The sequence below is a fragment of the Osmerus eperlanus genome, chromosome 23, assembly GCF_963692335.1.
Source record: "Osmerus eperlanus chromosome 23, fOsmEpe2.1, whole genome shotgun sequence".
NCBI lineage: Eukaryota > Metazoa > Chordata > Actinopteri > Osmeriformes > Osmeridae > Osmerus > Osmerus eperlanus.
Window position 1 is genome coordinate 1,349,849 of NC_085040.1, and position 20,959 is coordinate 1,370,807.

General features: G+C 47.4%; 3 protein-coding genes across 5 annotated transcripts; all 3 read right to left on the reverse strand.

The window, feature by feature from the left end:
- Positions 1-659: 659 nt before the first annotated feature.
- On the reverse strand, positions 660-8,894 carry LOC134009731 (rho guanine nucleotide exchange factor 40-like). Of its 2 annotated transcripts, XM_062449362.1 has the most exons (6): positions 8,766-8,894; positions 8,594-8,654; positions 4,017-4,106; positions 3,690-3,797; positions 1,916-2,203; positions 660-1,418 (listed from the first exon to the last, which is right to left on the reverse strand). In XM_062449362.1, the coding sequence occupies exons 2-6, from the start codon at positions 8,594-8,596 to the stop codon at positions 1,149-1,151; spliced, it is 759 nt and encodes a 252-aa protein (XP_062305346.1). In that variant the 5' UTR covers positions 8,597-8,654; positions 8,766-8,894; the 3' UTR covers positions 660-1,148. The 2 variants fall into 2 exon arrangements, with proteins under 2 accessions (XP_062305346.1, XP_062305345.1); XM_062449361.1 differs by having other exon boundaries at positions 8,594-8,892.
- A 1,131-nt stretch (positions 8,895-10,025) lies between these two features.
- On the reverse strand, positions 10,026-12,150 carry LOC134010082 (mannose-binding protein C-like). The gene is made up of 5 exons (XM_062449949.1): positions 12,044-12,150; positions 11,336-11,564; positions 11,003-11,125; positions 10,737-10,820; positions 10,026-10,587 (listed from the first exon to the last, which is right to left on the reverse strand). The coding sequence occupies exons 2-5, from the start codon at positions 11,562-11,564 to the stop codon at positions 10,214-10,216; spliced, it is 810 nt and encodes a 269-aa protein (XP_062305933.1). The 5' UTR covers positions 12,044-12,150; the 3' UTR covers positions 10,026-10,213.
- Positions 12,151-12,520: 370 nt separating this feature from the next.
- On the reverse strand, positions 12,521-19,850 carry LOC134010021 (uncharacterized). Of its 2 annotated transcripts, XM_062449852.1 has the most exons (11): positions 17,912-17,968; positions 17,371-17,406; positions 16,963-17,242; positions 16,650-16,789; positions 16,214-16,496; positions 15,726-15,871; positions 14,597-14,858; positions 14,084-14,229; positions 13,636-13,927; positions 13,057-13,238; positions 12,521-12,853 (listed from the first exon to the last, which is right to left on the reverse strand). In XM_062449852.1, exons 1-11 carry the CDS (start codon positions 17,946-17,948, stop codon positions 12,798-12,800), a joined length of 1,860 nt encoding a protein of 619 aa, XP_062305836.1. In that variant the 5' UTR covers positions 17,949-17,968; the 3' UTR covers positions 12,521-12,797. The 2 variants fall into 2 exon arrangements, with proteins under 2 accessions (XP_062305836.1, XP_062305835.1); XM_062449851.1 differs by lacking the exons at positions 17,371-17,406; positions 17,912-17,968 and adding an exon at positions 18,005-19,850.
- Positions 19,851-20,959: the final 1,109 nt, after the last annotated feature.

Genomic DNA, 20,959 nt, shown 5'->3' on the forward strand with positions numbered 1-20,959 from the left:
AGAGAGAGTTAGAGGGAGAGATTGAGTGTGAGAGTGTGTGTGTGTGTGTGTGTGTGTGAGAGAGATAAAGAGTGTTAGAGAGAGAGATAGTGTGAGATACACAGTACCTGGGTGCTCTGAATCCTCCAGTTTTAACCTCCTTCCCTCGGGGACAAACTCTTTCTTCTGTCTTTACTCCATCCCTCTCTTCTGAGACCATTTCTGTTGGTCAGAACCAGAACCGGTTCCAGAGAGAACACGTGCTGTTTTGCCAGGTTCTGCCGGGTGCCCTGTCTCTCCCCTGGAAGACTTCTTTTTAGGTCCTTTTTTGCTTGTAGGCCAATCTGTGCATTTAGATTTTGCTCCACTTCCTGGAATGTCAGCCAATGACATCTAGAACTGTCACACTTCCTGGAATGTCAGCCAATGACATCTTAGAACTGGTCACACTTCCTGGTGTGTGCGGTGTGGTGTCACTGTCACAACTCAGCGTTTTGTCAGCGTCCTCAAAAACCGAGTCTGAGTGGGAGCCTTGATCCGATTGGCCCTCGATGACGTGCGCCGCTTTGCGATTGGCCGAGTCGTGGGCGTCGCTTGCGACCAAACTGTCAGTGCTCCCAGACTTACTCCCTTGGCTGTCCCTGCATGTCTGCGCAACCCCGCTCCCCTCCCTCTCCCTGCCCACGCCAGGCCTCCTCTCCTTGGAAGGACCCTCGAAATACAGCCCCTGGCTTCCCAGGCCCTCTGGGGCCCCGCATGCCTTGTCTCCATCATCCGAGTCGTGGAGGGAAAGGGGGCAGGACCGCCTTCCCCGGCCCAGATCGATGACCCTGGGCAGGGGTCGTGAGGGCAACAAGTCCCCGCGGGGGGGTACCTGTCTCCCTCCTGCCCCCCAGCATTCCTCTACTGCCCCCGGCCCCCTCCAGCCTGCCGTACCCCCAGGCCTTCCCCCTCCGCAGTTTGATAGCCCTGCTCCTCCGGCACAGGGGCAGCGTCTTGGTCTTGGTGATGCCGTGCATCTCCAGGTACCTCTGCCTGGGGTCGGCCCCGCCGTCGGGCCCCAATCTGGGCTCCAGGAGCTCCGTGAAGTCCCCCTCAAGCCCCAGGGGCCTCCCTGTCCTCCCCATCCCAGCCTCGCTGCACCGTCGGCGGGGGGGAAAGCTACCTCCTCATCCAGCCCGTCTGGAGGTAGGTCCTGGTAGTCCTCCTCGTCCCAGGACCAGGTGTCCGGTTCCCCGGAGGAGGACCCCCCCCAGCCGCCCGAGGAAGAGGGGAGGTTGCTGGGGTGGAGGTGGTGGTCGGGGAGGGGGTCTGCTGGATGGACATGGGGAGGCTGTCGGAGGGGTTGTGGATGAACTTGGGGTACACCACGTCCTCCCAGGGTAGACGAAGCACTCCGTCACTGGTGCTGACCAGACACGTGTCCAGCCCTCCACCTCCTAGAGAGAGGGGGGGAGGGAATGACAGATAGGGGGGAGGGTTGGGGAGGGAGAAGGAGAGGAGAGGTGAGGAGCAGAGAGGGGGGGGAGGGAGGGAGGAAGTGACAGATAGGGGGGAGGGTTGGGGAGGGAGAAGGAGAGGAGCAAAAAGAGAGGGGGGGGGGAGGAAGTGACAGATAGGGGGAGGGTTGGGGAGGGAGAAGGAGAGGAGAGGTGAGGAGCAGAGAGAAGGGGAGGGAGGGAGGAAGTGACAGATAGGGGGGGAGGGTTGGGGAGGGAGAAGGAGAGGAGCAGAAAGAGAGGGGGGGGGGAGGAAGTGACAGATAGGGGGAGGGTTGGGGGAGGGGAGAAGGAGAGGTGAGGAGCACAGCGAGAGAGTGTAGGTCAAGAGATCTGTCGATCAACTTGTCATTTCCCTGCATACCCTTCATTCTCTCTGTCAGTCTACTCTCTTCCAACACGCCTTCGCTCTCCCTCTCCCCCCCCCCCCTCCTCACCCTCTCTCTGGTAGCCCCTCTCCTTGTTGACGCAGTGGAGCCACTCGGAGGTGAACACCAGGAGTGCTGGGACTCGGGCACCAGGATCTCCTGCACGTTGCGCCCCCCGGGAGCCAGGCACTTCAGGGCCAGGCGCGGGCAGCGCGTGGAGAAGGGCACCACCTGCAGGTAGAAGTCGGGTACTGCGCAGGAGCCTCCAGTCCAGGGTGGGAGAGCTGCACCACCACCTTTCTCACCCAGACACAGGGGCCAGCCAGAGTGCAGGAACAGACAGCCCAGGTACTGAGACTGGAGGGGGGGAGGGAGGGAGCTTTCAGCTTTTTTCTATTAACAAACAACACCACCCCCCCCCACACACACACACACACACAATATCTACACACATCATTACTACATACCAGTTCCCCTTAGCAAGCACATCGCACTGGGCTGCCTACATTGTAACTATCTGCCAAGAGTACAGAAGATACAAACTTCTCTCCCTCGGTTCACAGGCTACGTTGCAGTCATGTCTTCTTCTCCAGTCTGTCCTGCTAAGAAGAGATAGCTAAAGCTACCCTCCCTCTCTCTCTCTCTCGCTCTCTCTCTCTCTCTCTCTCTCTATCAAAATCTTTCAGCCGCTCCCTGTCATTATCCAATGACATGTGCCCCCCCCCCCCCCCCAACCAACCACACTCACGGGACGATGATCATATTATATTCCTGGCCTAGCCTCTCCTTCATCTCTCTCTCTCTCTCTCTCTCTCTCTCTCTCTCTCTCCCTCTGTATTTCTCCCTTTCTCTCAGCAGTGCTCTATCCCCCTCTCTCTTTCTCCCTTTCTCACTCTCTCTCAGATGTGTGTCTATCTCTCTGTAATCTCTCTTCATCTCTCTTATTTGCCCCCTCTCCCTCTCCCTCTCCCTCCCTCTCCCCCTCTCTCTCTCTCTCTCTCTCTACATACAAGGCCCTGTGGAGTTATCCTGACTCCATCTAAAGTATGTGAAGTCAGCTCCACCATGGGCTCCCTTCTCCTTCTTCCTCTTCTCCCTTTCTCCTTTCTCTTCCTGTTATGAGTGTCGAGTCTCTCCCTCTCTCCTCCATCCACCCACACTGCCCTCGTTCCTCCCCTTGTTCTCCTTCAATGTACCCCTGTGTTCCTCCTTTCTTCCTCCCTCCCCCTGTTTCTCAATCAGCCCTCTATGGTCTACAGCCTTCACACACACACACACACACAGTGTGAGAAATGACTTCCATGTCCATTCTCCCCCTCGTTCTCCCACACACACCCTCCCTCCCTCGTTCTCTCTCTCTCTCTCCTCCTTGTCCTCCTCCCTCTCTCCCAGTGCACAGCAGTCACACATGGAAAGAATTATTGTCATGACTCACTCGCATCCCAGGCTACTCCACTCAGCGACAATGAAAACACACTCTGTGTGTGTGTGTGTGCACGAGTGTGAAAGTCACAACGTGGGGGAATGTTAGCGAGAATGTGCCCACAGAGAGAGTGTGAAAGAGAAGGTGTTCAGTCTCATTTATTTGTGTATGTGTGTGTGAAAAGAAACGAGAGGAGAGAGACAAATATGTGTGTGTGTGTGTGTGTGTGTGTGTGTGTGTATGTGACCGTCTGAGTGCATTGGGCACTCTGCATGTGTATGTGTACAGTAGTGTGTGTACGTCTCTGTGTGTGTAGGGCTGTGTGTTTATCTGTGTGTGTACAGTAGTGTGTGTACGTCTCTGTGTGTGGGGCTGTGTGTGTGTGTGTGTGTGTGTGTGTGTGTGCAGCATCACACTCACACACGCATGCTGCTGAAGCTTGTGTAGGAGGTGCTTGGCAGGAACAAAGTAGTCTAGCAGATACCTCAGACTGTCATGTTGATAGGTCGACTCCAACACGGAAAACACCTGCATGTGCAGACACACACACACACACAGAGAGACACACGGATGCACAAACAAGGACACACGCACAAAATAAACCACACCACTCACATAAACATGTAGCATTAAATATTTGTCTTCCAGAAGCAGGAATCTATGATATAACACACATGAACATGTTAAATTAGTGGCATTGTTTATCACCGCAAACGATAAGTGTGTGCGTGTGTGTGTAAGGGTTACCTGTGAGAGGAGAGGGGGGGCTGTACTTTCAAAGGGGGGGTAAAGGGATGAGAGCGCCCCCTGTACACAGTCCTCCACTGCCTCTGAGCCCTGAGAGAGACAGAGAGAGAGAGACAGAGACAGAGACAGAGAGACAGAGAGAGAGAGAGAGAGAGAGAGAGAGAGAGAGAGAAGAGGAGAGGAGAGGAGAGAGAGAAAGAGGGAGGAGAGGAGAGAGAGAAAGAGGGAGAGAGGGAGGAGAGAGAGAGGAGAGAGAGAAAGAGGGGAGGAGAGAGAGAGGAGAGAGAAAGAGGGAGAGAGGAGAGGAAAGGAGAGAAAGGGAGAAGAGAGAGAGGAGAGAGAGAATAAAGAGTTAATTTGTGACAGGACTAAATGGCTGCTGCCATATATGTGTTTTTGTTGCACAAGCCAGCTTGTCTCGTTCAAACAAACACTCGCACACAGACACTCACACGCGCATAAACACACAAACTTAAACACACAATTACACACACTCACCCCCCCCACACACACACACACTCGCACACACAGACATAACTTCCTGTTGCCCAGTCTGTGGAGTGTCAAACACTTAGAGGCCCAGAGAATGTTCAGGACCTCAGAACAAAGAAACTGACCTCCACACAGACAGAGTTAACTCGCTTTTAACTACCCCACTCTCTCACGCACACACACACACACTGTATGTACAACCACTCTGAAACAAACATATTATATGCATGAACATGCATGCGCAAACAGACCTTCGCACTCCTGGAACACACACTGTAACATGCACACACACATAATAGGCACAGTCTGATACAGGCATATACACCAAAAAGTGTGCATGTTAGAATGTATACAGACACACACTCAACCAGCATGTGCACATAATGCACTTATGCATGCATGCAATCACACACACACACACACACACTGTCAGAGAGGCATAGGGTGATGAAGTCGACCACACAACACATTCACTGTTTATTTTTCTACTGGACCGTCGGCATGGTAACCTGCAACTTTTTTTCTCTCATTTCCAACCTTCTCTCGTTCTTTCCCCTCCCTCCCCATTTCCTCTCTTACCTCTCATGCTCTCTCCTTTCCATTCTCCCTCTCTTTTCCCATCTCTCTCTCTCTCTCTCTCTCCCACTTTCTTTTCCTACTGGTCTTCATTTCTCTTTCTTTCGCTCTTCCACTTTCTCCCCATTTCTCCTCTGTGTCATCTGACAATGATTATGCAGGGGTCTCTCTACAGGCAGCATGCCCTGCCGTTTATGTCCAGGGTTAGGAGAGAAATAGGGAGAGAGACAGAGACAGAGAGAGACAGAGAGAGAGAGAGAGAGAGAGAGACAGAGACAGAGACAGAGAGAGAGAGAGAGAGAGAGAGAGAGAGAGAGAGAGAGAGAGAGAGAGAGAGAGAGAGAGAGAGAGAGAGAGAGAGAGAGAGAGAGAGAGAGAGAGAGAGAGAGAGAGAGAGAGAGAGAGAGAGAGAGAGAGAGAGAGAGAGAGAGAGAGAGAGAGAGAGAGAGAGAGAGAGAGCAGAGCAGAGCAGAGCAAAAAGGAGAGCATGGGGACAACGAGTGTGCGGAAAAAGGGAGAGATGAGAGTGGGCCAGGAGGGGGTTTCTGGGAGAAAGAAAGAAATAGAGGGAGGGGAAAACAGGGAAAGAAAAACAAACTAGGACAGAATATGGTAGAATGTGGAACAGAGAGATTGAAAGCATTCAAGGTGAACAGTACCCCTAGAAAGAGAGAAAGAGCGAGATAAAGACAAGACCATATATAAGGAGACCATCTGACTCCTGAAGCCTCTAAGATGAAACTGAGGTTATCTGGGGTCAGACACAAGTCATTGTCGACTCTGACCTTGTAGCCCAGGGGTTAGGGGTCAGGAGGGTTTTCAGGTCCAAAAAGACCATTTACGAAAGTGGGTGTTTAGGTCAATAAACAGCAAATGTTTGTGTTAACAACATAGCTAGTCAGTACAGTGTCACTGTTTTAACTACCTTAACACAGCCAACACAGTCACTGCAGTTAACACACTTAACAGTCACACACACACACGCACACACACACACACACGCACACACACACACACAGCAGTGGCTTATTCAGAAGGAAACAGTTCACTGGTCTGCTCTCCGTCTCTCCTAAAGCACATCGAACACAAGTGGGCAGATCAGATTAGTAAACTGGATTAGCTACAAGTATTCAGCCTCTGCAGGACAGCCAGAACACAGGAAGACCTTGACCTTCCCTGACTGGCTGGATGAACGTGGGGTTTCCAGGCTGGGATACGGATCTGTGTGTGCGTGTGTGTGTGTGCGTGTGCGTGCGTGTGTGCGTGCGTGTGTGCGTGTGTGCGTGCGTGTGTGCGTGTGTGTGTGTGCGTGTGTGTGTGCGTGTGTGTGTGTGCTGAACTCATGTCATGAGAGAGATTGTAGCTGCCTGGCGTGTGTGTGTGTGTGTTTTGTGAACATTGAGACCTTGGCTGAATAAGGGAGCGTGTCATTCTTCCTGTCTTTCTCTCCACGCTGCCCTGCAACGGAACGGAACACACTGAAGAGCAAACAGATGCCTGGCAGACAGACAGTATGGGGGAGAGGGACAGAGAGAGGGAGAGAGAGAGAGGGAGAGGGAGAGAGAGGGAGAGAGAGATAATAGAGAGACAGCATTTCAGCTTTTTTCTATTAACAATAGAGAGAGAGAGAGACAGAGAGAGACAGAGCGAGGAAAAGGGGAGGGGTGGGGAGAAAGAGAGAGGTAAAGCAAGAGAGAGGAGGTAGGAGATCGAGATCTAATAGTACTCTATGTTCAGACCGAGAAAGAGAGAGAGAGAGCGATGGGGAAGAGAATGAGAGAGAGAACAGAAAGATAGAGAGGGTATGAGTGAGACAGCATCTGACTACTGGGAGAGAGAGATGGGAAGCAGGAAAGAAGGAAGAGTGATAGAAACCAGATGTAGCCTACATGACCCAGAACACGAGAGAAAGAGAGAGAGAGAGATAGGGAGAGAAACAGAGAGAGAGGGAGAGAGGGAGAGATAGGGAGAGAAACAGAGAGAGAGGGAGGGAGAGAGACAAAGCTAGACAGGGGGTGGGGGGGGGGATCTATAAGATGTGATTTCCTCCTCTAAATCCTCCTTCTCTTCTAACCCAAACCATGAGGAGAAACTGACTGACCCTGGCACTGAGGACGTTTACCTCCTCCTCACATCCTCCTCCTCACCTCCTCCTCTTCACCTCCTCCTCTTCACCTCCTCACCTCCTCCTCCTCACCTCCTCTGTCAACTCTCTCCCCCTGCTTCTACCCCCACACCTCCTCCTCCACCTCCTTGTCTCTCCTCTCGCTTCCTGCTTCTCCTCCCTCCTCCTCCTCCTCTTCCCCCTCCTCCTCTTCAATGCTCGTCCTCCTCCTCTTGTTCCTCCTCTTCCTCTGGGATTCTTGCAAGGCAGTGATCTATTGATCTGTCCTAGTGATCTGTCCCCTAGACTGTTTGTGTCTGCTAGCTAGTCCCTAAAGGATTTCCAAATAACTGGACACCAGTCTGGGGCATACACATGTGTGCGTGTGCTTGTGTGTGTGTGTGTGTGTGTGTGTGTGTGTGTGTGTGTGTGTGTGTGTGTGTGTGTGTGTGTGTGTGTGTGTGTGTGTGCGCTGTGTTTACTTAACTATGTCCAGATTATCCAAAAGTTCCTATTTTGAAACTGAGAAAATAATTTTTCTCTTCTCATGTTCTTCCTCCCAGACTCTGCCATCCCTTGTTCTCTCTTTCTCTTTCTCTCTCTCGCTCTCTTTCTCTCTCTCTCTCTCTCTATTTCTCTCTCCTTTTCCCTCTCTTTTTATTTCAGGCCCAATGTGGAAAATGCGGCATCATCCAAACTCACCAAGATTCCCCTCTTCCATTCCCCCCTTTCTTTCTTTCTTTCTTTCTCTCTTTCTCTCTCTCTCTCGCTCTGTCTGTCTGCCAAACAGCTCCACCCTGTCCCACACAGTAGGGGGAACACTGAAAAAGGCTAATTTTGGCATCTAAGCTTTCTCCCTCTCTCCCTCTCCATCTCTCTCTCTCTGTCTGCCCTCCTCCTCTCTCCCTCACTCTCTCCCTCCCTCACTCTGATGATGTATTCTTGACTGTCTAGTATGTCTGTGTGTGTGTATGCTTGCAGATGTATGCAAACTGTCAGACAGACTGTTAGCAAGCCATGATCAACCCTTACAAACACTCAACTTATTAACAACGGAACCACACGCGATATGAGTGTGCAGCATTACTCCTCAGAATACATTACAAATATTTCCTGATAACTGCATTAACTCAAGATTAGGAGCCCTTCTTTTACTGTAGGAAGAGAAGGTCGGGCGATCCAATACGCATTTTGGTAGTAACGTTTGTAAATATAGCGCTTGAATAAAATGTATCCTTCTAATTTTTCGAGTCGAATATGTTTGTGTTTTTGAACAAGACTCAATACATCAATTGAACTGACAGCAACATTAAAGAAGCGTAATCGATAAACAATATCCGTTTTGTTTCCAACACTCTTTTCAACAAAAACGTTTGGTGGCCAAACAGCTATACAGGGGACTTACCATGACGCGGGTGGAGAATGCCTACATGCTCGGTATAGCTCCTTTTCTGGCTCCGTTTCCTCTAGACATCCAAAGAAATAACTTTCTCAACGGCTACAAAATCACTTCTGCCATAGCGGTGAACTGCCACCTCACCGTAATAACGTGTTTGTGTTAGTCGGCTACTGAATACCTTCGTCTCACTCACAGATGACAAGACATAGAAAAGTGAAGGGGTTGTGTTCGGGCGTCGGTCACGCCGCTCTCCGCTTCGAGGTTATTTCCCTTGACTGCAAGCGTTCAGACTGAACATTTTTTCCTCGTCGGTCTCTCCCACTGTCAGTCCCAAACTCCCACACCCCTCCCTCAAACCACCGCCACTCCAAACAAGAGCGCTACAGTGCCACTCTCAACCGCCCTGCACTCAAACTTTCCATTTTTTCCCCTCTATCATAAATGAACAAACAATGAAACGTTGTCGCTCCACCCTGAATGTAATTTAATTCGTTCTGAATTTTATTGTAGACAGTTATATCTGCGGACATTTAGCGCATTCACCGTTTTATTGGCTTCTATCATGGGCCTAAACCCAACTTTTAATCAACTTTATTGAAACTCATAATGAAACATACTTAAGTTTCTAAGATCCACAAAATGAAGTCAAAGACAATGTAAAGATTTTAGAGCTGTAGAAACAGGCGGAACAACTTTCAACTGTACGGTACCCTCAAAATATTGTCTTTGAACATTTATAGGCCAACCTAACAACGTAATAGTCCGCATTCCACGTGCTTGAATGCCAAAAGCGCCCCCGTGTGGTCATGGTCATTGGAACGCTAATGGCCTAACCGTAATCTTGTCACTTGCCTAGAGACAGTGGCGGTCCTAGCACCTTTGGCGCCCGGGCAAGATTTTCCCTTACTTTCCCTCCCTGCCCGTGCCTAAAACCGCCACTGCCTAGAGAAGTTGGAAATAAAGATAACCAATAGACATAGAATACATTTTTGATGTGTTGGAAGACCATTCATGGTGTCCAAGATGGAAGTATGAGGGGCCGTTTCAAGAGAGTTAAGTGAAAGGAGAGGATGGGAGAGGAGGAGAGGAGGAGAGGAGGAGAGGAGAACAAGAAGCCTAGAGTAGAATACAATAGAGTACAGTAGAGAACAGTAGAGTCCTCATCCAGTACTTATCAAGTACTCATGATGCAGAGCAAGGTAGAGAGGGCCCTAAGGGTGTGTGTCTGTAAAGGGGTTGATTAGGTCATGTGTCCAGGACATCAGGAGGGAACCATAGGGAAAAAGGATGTGTTTGCAGAAAAGTATCCACATTAGTTTAGTCTGCATGTGGACAGATTTTCAAAATTGTCATTGGTATTTGATTTATGTTAAACCCAAACATTAGATTTTCCTAATAAGCAAGAAGCAAAGCAAGGAAAGCAAGTTTCAAAAGATTATATTTTATTGATTATTTTTAATACCATCTATTTCAAGAGGACAAGATTGTCAAAGTTATTACTTTAACGACCAAACCTACATGTTGAAAAACAATATTGATCTCAAATCTAATTGTTGCATTTAATTAAAGCACTAGTGGTGTAAGCATTGAAGCAGGTCCTGAACGTCTAGTTTGTTGATTCCTCTTTTATATTTCACAAACTATGACAATTTTGCGATCACAGTTGAGGTCAACCCATTTCCCTGATTTGATAATGGCAACACAATCCTCATCACCAATACTGTTAGGCTCATTAGGATGCCAGTTAAGGTATGTAAGAGGCTGCCCAGCCAAATCCACAAAAACCCCCACTACTTGTCTGTCGTTCGCTCCAAGGAAGGCGAAATCTGAGCCGACCAAGAACTTAGAGTTGAGAGGTCGGTCTTCCACCTCGTCCAGCGGCATGGCTATCGCAGCGCCCAGGTCGCTACAGTACTTCACTCCTTCATCGTAACTTGCCAAGAAGCCGTTGGAGAAGAAGTATTTGTCGCCGCCTTTCTGGAAGAGGCTGAAGCTGGAAGCTTCCAAGAAAAGATAGTTTTTTTTCACACGGACGACTCATCTCTTAGGTGCAACTGATTGAACGGTTTGCCGTTAATACTTATGCTATGTGTTTGCATTGGTCTGTATGAACAGTAAGCATTTGTGTTCCTGTGGAAGGCAGGCGTACCCATCTCAAGCCTGGTCATTCTGGACTTCAGCAGCTGGATCTCAGAAAGCAGATGTGCGTTGTCACTGGAGTCGTTCACTGAACCTGAGAGGGTTATCCATTATATGAACAAATTAAATAGATATTTTACCCGTTACCACCTTTTCTGAATGGGAGTGTGTGTCTACATCATGTGCAAAATCTATGCACGTGTGTGTGTGTGTGTGTGTGTGTGTGTGTGTGTGTGTGTGTGTGTGTGTGTGTGTAAAATGTGCTAAACTACTCACTGTGCGGCTCTCCTCTCTCTCCTTTAGGTCCCTGGGGGCCGACAGGTCCTGGAATCCCAGGAAACCCAGGAGCCCTGAGCACAGAGACACAGTAGATGTGACCCCAGAAGCAAGAGTCGAAACGCGTTTATGTATTTGTTTGTGTTGTGTGTATTTGCAGCGCGTTTGCTGAATGCTGCGCATGTGTTGTCAAATTCATGAAGATGTTTTCTTAATTTGCTTGTGTTTTGTCTATTTGCATGTGTTTTCTTAATTTGCAGCGCGTTTGCACATGTCGGCCACCGTACTGACATTCCAGGTGTAGACAGAACAAAATAGCACACATTGTCTTTTAGTCAGTTGTTGATCCTAATTCAAAATTGTCACCTTTCTCTCCCTTTGGTCCCGGGATCCCAGGCAGCCCATCCCTCCCATCTCTGCCAGGTGCCCCGTTCTGACCCGGGGTCCCTGGGGTTCCACCAATGAAGAGGGTGCTGTGCTCAGGCTGGTTCTGTGCTCCAGCTATCAGGTACAGAGTGCACTGTGATGTCAGCAGAATGCTGACATACCTTGGCAGCGTCATCTAGGGAGCATGGGGAGGGAAGCGGGGGCATGAGCATTGAGAAATCTGTACTTGCCTGAAGTTCTAGAGTAAAAAGGGAAAACAAATCTATCTTTGAATGACTATTATGTCAAACCGTACATGTGTTGGTTGTTACTGTTTAAAATGAGAACGAAAGTTTGAAAACGTTCAAATTGAAGTAACAATTGAACAGAAAATTACTCAGCCGTGTCTACAAATCTTTTGTGACACATTACTTCTTAATCTTAAAATAGGCTGGAGTATACATTGTCAGTATTTAGTATACTAACACCCAGTACCACATAACAAAGTTTATGAAGTCTTAACATCGAACTGTATTGACTACTCCGACAATCTTAATCAAGCCAAACTGTATTAATTTGATCTATGTGCATGATACGTGATACGTGCAAGAGCGTCTGCTAAATTACTAAATGTAAATGATACACATCGAAAATCCTCAAACTGAATAGTTTTACCTTTGAAGTATTTTTCTCTTCCTCAAGAAAATATTCAGGAACCCGTCGTTTTGGTCTGTCTTCTCTGGAGTGAGATTAGGAATTCTGTACTTTGATATATGTACATTCCTGGTTAATATTTAACTGTTTTCAGAATTAGAGATCAGGTGAGAAATCATGACCTAGTTTTATACTTTTTAAAACTTAATTCTTACTTTGGTACCATACTTTTGACCTGGTCTTTAATCAAACCAAACCCAACCTTCTTCTCACAAGATCACATGTATTTAAATCTGTGATTTGTTTTTTACAACATGCAAATCTTCGTGTCACCTCTGATAGTCCAATTGCAGAACTACAGTATGCTGGGAATCTCTTGAATAACTAATTTAACTGGGGATTAATAAAGGAAAAATCTGTTAAGATTAAGGTAATCTAATATAACAGTAGATCAGTCAGGTATGTACACCAGTCAATTACGACAAACAGTGATAAGATCATACATTGTTTATTCAGGATTACATACATTCTTAGCAACCACTCGGTTCTGAAAGACAGTTCTTTACACACTATGTTTGGTCCACTGTCCTAAAGTCATTTACTGACCCAAAGTAGAAGAGATAGAGATAAAAACGACAAATCTTTCAATGTGCTCTAAAACAGGAACCCCCCAGCAGGTCCGCTTTTGCTGCACCTGTTATCAGTTCCAGCTCTGTAAAACCACACCTCAGGAGGTCTCTCTCTGGCTGCGCTGCTGTACAGCGCCCCCCTGTGGTCAGTTTCTGTAGCTGCTGTAGAATCCGACTCTGGTGACTCCTGCATCGTTAGCGCCTGTCATGGCCAACCAGACGGGAGAGATGTCAGAGTTTGACCACGGGACGAGGGAGGGACCTATCTGCTAACACTAACCCCTGCTCTGCCACGGGCGGGGACGTTTCTGCTACCTAATGCACGCCCCCAAACCTATGCTGTCAACAGCTTCACTTTGTGTAAGGGTTAGATGGTCCTGCTGAAACGGCAGTATAAGGTTGTACCTGAGAAACACAGGAAGTTGAGGGGCTCCTTGCAGGGGCGGTCCTCCCACAGGAAGTCCATCCCATTGGCCACGGCTCCGCAGGGTCTGGAGACCTGCGCGGGGGGGGCGGAGCCTCTTAGCCAGCTCATGTAGGTCATCTGGTGTCCGCTCATCCAGAACCAGTCGCTTCCCTGGAGGCTCCTGCCGACACGGATGAATGACAGAATGAATTAATGAATTATGGACTGAATTCATGCGCTAATCTATAGTATGAACGAATGAAATAATAATATACTGAATTAATGAAAAAAGTATGAATGAAGGAATGAATCTATGAATGAATGAAAGGATAATGGACTGAATGAAAGAATGAAAAAATATCTGAATGAAGGAATGAATCTATGAATTTATGAAAGAAAGAAAGAAAGAAAGAACGAATAATGGCCTGGACAAATGACTTCATCTATGAATTAATTCATGCATTTATGAAGCTCTGAAATGGTGATGGCTGCTCAAACGAAGGACCGAACGACTGAACAATTGTTCCACTCCATCAGAGTGCATGTGGGTGTGTATGTGTTGGAGGAGGAGGGGATACCTGCGCAGGCCCAGCCACAGGTGCGGGGTGAGGGGGAAGGTGACCCCCCCCAGCAGCGCCTCCAGGCCCCTCTGCTCCTCCTCGCTGGCCAGGCTGAGGAGATCCAGGTCGCGGTCCCGGCAGTAGAACAGGGCGTCCGACCAGCACAGCCTCTCTCCCACCAGCGTCACCATCCTGCCCCCCAGCTGCACGCTCGCAGAAGGGGCGGGGGTGGGAGGGGGCGGGGGGGTGGTGACGGGGGGAGGAGGGGTGGGGGTGGTGGTGGGTGGGGGGGTAGTGCTAGGGAATGTGTCTGAAACAGAAAGACAGCCTCGCAGGTCCCTCACTAAGCCTTAGGATGATTAAACTTGTGAATGAGAGCATTTTACTGCCCGTATCATGGACGCCTTCTTTCAAGTGGGTGAAAGGGTATGGCGATCCCTATAGGAGGGGACACGTGTGGTTATACCTAAAGTCACTCCGTAGATCTCCACCTCGCAGATCTGAAGAGTACGGCTGTCCCCAGGGGTGGACACTGTTACGTAGCAACCATCCATCCCATCACAGGCAAAGGTCTGCGTCTGTCCTGCTGCAATGTGGGAGATAACAGCACACCTGAGAGAGAGAGAGCGAGAGGGGGGGGGGGGTACAGGGGGACGAGAGAAAGAAAGAGAAGGTGAAGAGAGAGAGATAAAGAGATACATGGGGGAAGAGAGGGAAGGATAGAAGGGGGGGAAAGAAGTTCAGCAAGAGAGAGGTTCAGAGACGAGAGAGAGAGAGAGAGAGAGAGAGAGAGAGAGAGAGAGAGAGAGGGGGGGGGGGAGAAGAGGGAAAGAGAGGGGGGGAGAAGAGGGAGAGAGAGAGAGAGAAAGGGGGGGGGGGGAGAAGAGAGAGAGAGAGGGAGGTTGCTCGTCAACTGCTAACCATAGCACATGACATGCACGCTACGTCTGTGAGCCCTTAGCTACAGCTGACGAGTCACCTTCTCTGGCACAGGACGTCCAGGGTGTCACCGATGCAAATCTCGGCGTTGTCTAACCACTCAGGATTCGTGTCTCTGTTGGTGACACCGATAGCGGTGATTCTGTAGCCTGCACCTAGGTCCACTCTCCACCAGGGGGCAGCCTCAACACTAGTCTGGATGCAGGAGACAGGTTTCTTGTCCCCGTCGATGGCGACCTGGGGACTGCTGGAACCGACATACGAAGAAGACTGACTGGCCGTTCCAGACGGTGCCACGTTGACTAAGAGAGAGAGAGAGAGAGAGAGAGAGAGAGAGAGAGAGAGAGAGAGAGAGAGAGAGAGAGAGAGAGAGAGGAGAGAGAGAGAGAGAGAGAGAGAGATGCACTTTTTACTACACTGCCAACGGTACAGACATACCAGACAGCATTTCTTTGATAAATTTGAATCCCTTGTACCATCATTCACCACACTGTCTGATAATGAAAAGCTAAAAGTGCTCTTAGGGGAGGGACACACAGCCCCCCTATCTGGACGATTTCTAAAAGAGTGCCATGAAATCAGGGAAAACCTGAATGTAATGTGACCAGCCTTGAAATCCTATTTGTAATATGTGTTTTCCATCTCAATGTAGCTATTTACTTAGGTTGTTTTTGTTTCGATTTGTTGTTTTCTGCTCTCGACACTTTGTTGTTACCACATGTTCCGGACGATACAGACTGTTGTTCCTTATGTTGTGTTTGAATATTGTTGTTGATGTATGGTTGTCTGTTATTGTGCGTCTTGCTTTGGCAATACGGTTGAAATGACTGTCATGCTAATAAAGCTGAATTGAATTGAATTGAATTGAGAGAGAGAGAGAGAGAGAGAGAGAGAGAGAGAGAGAGAGAGAGAGAGAGAGAGAGAGAGAGAGAGAGAGAGAGAGAGAGAGAGAGAGAGAGAGAGAAAAAAGGAGCTGTGGTTGGAATAAGTCAAATAGTTTACAGTCATCACTAAGCATAAACACCGGACTGATTTCCAGTATAAAAAAGTACAATTATTAGGCCTAGAGTATCTCTCAATAGCAAAGAGGGTGACAGAATTTGTTGAAAATAAAAATGGAAGTAACAGATTAATAAAAGTGAAGGACGATAACCGGATGGATATTTTACCTGCGGGAAATCCAAACACATCCATCTGACACAGTGTGAGAATTCTGTTTGGTCCTGGTATCACCACGGTGACATAGCGCCCCACCATGCCAACGCAGAGAAAGTGGTCGGACTCCCCCGCGGCGATCCTGGCAACAGTCGCACACCTAGATGAGAGAGAAAAGAAATAAATAGGTTTCAGTACAAATATAAATAAAAGCGGTATTTTGCGCGTATCAGCCTACATCAGACAGTGTAGGGTGTTCGGAAGTGGGAGGGGTCAGATGGCTGAGCGGTTAGGGAATCGGGTTATTCATCAGAAGGTTGTCAGTTTGATTCCCGGCCGTGCCAAATGACGTTGCGTCCATGGGCAAGGCACTTCACCCTGCTTGCCTCGGGGGAGGGGGGGGGGGGGAGAATGTCCCTGTACTTACTGTAAATCGCTCTGGATAAGAGCGTCTGCTAAAATGACTAAATGTAAACTGGAAGTCAAGGCTAAAATGGTTGACCTGGGGTTGTTCTTGCCGTCGTCCTCCAGGGAGTAGCCCACGCGGATCTCCGCTCCGTCCAGCCTCTCGGGGCAGCAGTCCAACCTGTTGGTGATGGTTACCGCGGTGACCCTGTAGAGGCCCCCCAGGTCGGCCGTCCACCAGGGGTCAGTCTGCTGAGCGGTCGAGGTGCAGGAGGTTGGATACACGGTGGTGCGAACACCATTGACGGCACTTCCGGCAGAGTCACCCGCAAAGTAAAGCGAAGACTGCGCTGCCTGTAATCCTCTGAGGATTGTGTAATCTGGAACAGAGGATTACGTACATCAAGACTGCAAATAGGTCGGGTCCAACAGTGGTGTGCGACACGTTAGACTGTGTTTAAGCATAGTCGGGATAATCCCTGCACCTGCATCCATGCTGTGGGGATAATTGAGTTAGTGTCACATGACAATACCTGGGGTGGCAGTCAGGACCTCTACCTCACACAGGGTAAGATATCTCAACTCCCCAGGGATGATGACGTTAACGTAGCGGCCCTCCATCCCCCCACACTGGAAGGTCTGTTCAGCAGCAATGTGGGAGATGAGCGCACATCTGGAGAAATGTCAATCGATCAGTCCCTGGCATGATCATGCATTAGCCTAGAACATATCCTTTTTTTTACATTACATTTCATCAGCAAGAAATATTTAAAACATATTTGGTGTTGGTGTTAGACTACATCCTAAAATCACGTGGCAAAACATTTCCGATCGAAGGTAGGTTACCGAGGGTTACTGTTGCCGTTATTTGCGGGGTTGTTACCGATGCGGATCTCGGCGCCATCCAGCCTCTCTGGACAGCAGTCTTGTCGGTTGGTGATGCGTACTGCGGCTACCGCTATCGGGACGAGCATGTCCACTCGCCACCAGGGGTTGGTCTGCTCTTGGGTGTGGGTGCAAGACATCTGTCCGAGGGTCGCATCCCGCCTCCCGTCAATGCCGAGTGGAGCGTAGTACACCTCATAATCCTTTGACTGCCTCGCCTCTTTGAAGAGGGCTGCGTTGTCTGAACGCGCAGAGGGTTTTGGAAGGAGCACATGATTTGTTTATTATAACTTTGCTTTAGGTTGGCTTATTTTATTTAGGCCAGTAATGACTAACTGCTTCATAATAACATAGTAATGAGTGACAAACCTGTTTGGCTGGTTGTGGTGATGAAAGGGTACAGAACTAAAGACAAATACAGTACAGTGAAGATAGACTGTTTAAGTTATGATCAGATCTTAAACTAAACTAATAAGTGAAGTAAACAGCCTGAAGACTCAGATGGTATGGAAATCTTGGGGGACAAGAACACAAATGTCACGTTACATTTCCATGTCTAAGGTCAACTTTGCCTGTCTTGTGCTTTGCATAGCCTACTGTAGGCTAGCTCCAGAGTAGGACACATGGGAAGCTCTAGTTTCACCCTTAACAACCAGCTGATTAAAATAATCACTTTTCTTTACTCGAAAAATACTTATCATAATGTGTAATATCATATCTAATATGTAGTAGAAATGATATTACACATTATGATAAGTATTTTGTAATCATTTTGTAATATATAGTAGAATTAAAATCAGTGTCAATCAAATCAATCAAAACATATTTTAAGAAATTGGCAAGAACAGATATGACTTTGAAGTCATCTTTTGAATGCCATCAGCAAGTTGTAAGAAGAATTGCCTCTGACCTGAGATGCACCACAGAGCTTTCAGAAGCCCTTCCATGCCTATGCACTTGAAAAAAGAAAACACAGAACAATGCATTACATTTGGTCACTTACCATTTTCAAATACTGTCAAATATTTCGGGTGCTGTTCATTTGTATCACCTGCTGCAGTGATAGAAATGGACCAAGCACATAAATAAAATGTTGGAACGGAAAACATGTTTATGACGTTCCCAGGCCTCTCAACCAAACAAAGGCAATAAGAAAGATAAATAAAGAAAGAAAAACATTCCCTAAGACAGATCTATGAAATCATCTAAAAGAAATGTTGAAACTCAACGCCTAAATCACCCTGCAGGGCCAAGATAAACAAGGGTAACTATGCCTCACCACATCACACAAAACTTACATTAAGGAAGTTGCCACAAACCAGTTCTTCTACTGCTAGCTATCGTATCCACCATGTTCAAGTTCCACACTCTGCTTTACACTCTTATGTATTAGGAAGTATGGGAAGCCTTATAATTATTTTACTTGCTTTTCAACCCAAACCATTTTGTTTGGGTTGATATAGTATATCTTGGTATATCTTGATACCAAGATATAGTCTGCTCACCCCTTTGCCCAGAGAGGACAAACACCCCAGACCTTCAGTACTGTACCTTAGTGGTTGTATCCATTGGATGACCAAGATGAAGTCTACCAATATGTGCGAGTGTCTCTCCGCCCACAGTGGTGACTGCTTGCCTGGATGAGTGGATGAATGTCATCTGGGGTTGGGTGGGACAGGGAGGCTAAAGGGGACTTGGTGTTTGGAGTTGTCACTTGTGTGTGATTCATGGTTTACATATCCACTGTGCCCTGCATTCAAATCAGCAGAGAGGATGACTCCACTCTTGGATACTCCAGGGTGTTATACAGAGACCAGTAAGAAAAAACACAGGTTCTGTGTAAATACTGTGGGGGTCAGATGGCTGAGCGGTTAGGGAATCGGGCTATTAATTAGAAGGTTGCCGGTTCGATTTCCTGTCTGATGCTGTAGTATGTGTCACATGCTGGGCCAAGATAAACAAGGAAAGCTATGCCATACAACACAACACATCAACACAACTTCATTTAAGGATGGGCCTGTATCTAGTGTGCTCCTTCTTTTAAAGCAAGCAATTGTTGCTCATGTCTTCTGTCCTTCATGGTTTAAGTGTCTGTCAAAGTGTTAGTCAAATTACAGGCTGGGGTGCAATTTGCATTTGCAGAACCAATAATTGCTCAAGAACAGATATGACTTTGAAGTCATCTTTTAAATGCTAACAGCAAGTTGTAAGAAGAATTGCCTCTGACCTGAGATGCACCACAGAGCTTTCAGAAGCCCTTCCATGCCTACGAACTTGAAAAAAGAAAACACAGAACAATGCATTACATTTGGTCACTTACCATTTTCAAATACTGTCAAATATTTCGGGTGCTGTTCATTTGTATCACCTGCTGCAGTGATAGAAATGGACCAAGCACATAAATAAAATGTTGGAACGGAAAACATGTTTATGACGTTCCCAGGCCTCTCAACCAAACAAAGGCAATAAGAAAGATAAATAAAGAAAGAAAAACATTCCCTAAGACAGATCTATGAAATCATCTAAAAGAAATGTTGAAACTCAACGCCTAAATCACCCTGCAGGGCCAAGATAAACAAGGGTAACTATGCCTCACCACATCACACAAAACTTACATTAAGGAAGTTGCCACAAACCAGTTCTTCTACTGCTAGCTATCGTATCCACCATGTTCAAGTTCCACACTCTGCTTTACACTCTTATGTATTAGGAAGTATGGGAAGCCTTATAATTATTTTACTTGCTTTTCAACCCAAACCATTTTGTTTGGGTTGATATAGTATATCTTGGTATATCTTGATACCAAGATATAGTCTGCTCACCCCTTTGCCCAGAGAGGACAAACACCCCAGACCTTCAGTACTGTACCTTAGTGGTTGTATCCATTGGATGACCAAGATGAAGTCTACCAATATGTGCGAGTGTCTCTCCGCCCACAGTGGTGACTGCTTGCCTGGATGAGTGGATGAGTGGATGAGTGGATGAGTGGATGAAAAAGAAAACACAGAACAATGCATTACATTTGGTCACTTACCATTTTCAAATACTGTCAAATATTTAGGGTGCTGTTCATTTGTATCACCTGCTGCAGTGATAGAAATGGAGTGCAGCAGTATCCTTCTCATGATATCTGTACCGGAGAGTCTCCTTGCTTGATACTCCTGCTTCACTCTTGCTTCCTCTAAACCTAAGATTGTTTTTGACCAAAAATAAACTTAATTCACTGACAAATTGGGCAGATGTATATTTTGAGTTTACAGTGTTCATTGAAGAACATTTGAATTGTTAAAATATTTCCACAACTGAATTTTACTGTCAGACATGTTGTTTGTAATGTACTGTGAGGGGTCAGGTGGAATACAGGGTCTGGGGTCACCCTCTCCTGGGAGGTAGGCCTAAGCATAGATATATAAAGGGTAGATGTCTCGTCCGCGTTGCCGGCCAACGGAGTCGAACGTCTGCACATGGCGGCCATCTTGCTACAGTCAACTCGCTCACCCATAACATTGTGTTGGTGCTACGTGTACTTTTTAAATGACCATAACTTTCTCAATTTTCAACCGATTTTGAAACGGTTTGGTTTGTTATCAACGTCAGAGATGTCGTTATGCCACTGCATACTTATGGATATTTCTGTTTTTTTATTTTTTAGGAATAGAAGTATGCAGTGGCATAACGACATCTCTGACGTTGATAACAAACCAAACCGTTTCAAAATCGGTTGAAAATTGAGCAAGTTATGGTCATTTAAAAAGTACACGTAGCACCAACACAATGTTATGGGTGAGCGAGTTGACTGTAGCAAGATGGCCGCCATGTGCGGACGTTCTAGACTCCGCCGTAAGACATCTAGTCTTTATATATATATCTATGGGCCTAAGGACACTTAATTGATAGAATCGAGTAACCAGGTGAAACTCATATTCGTGATTATGCTTTCTTTTAAAGGTTCCGATTA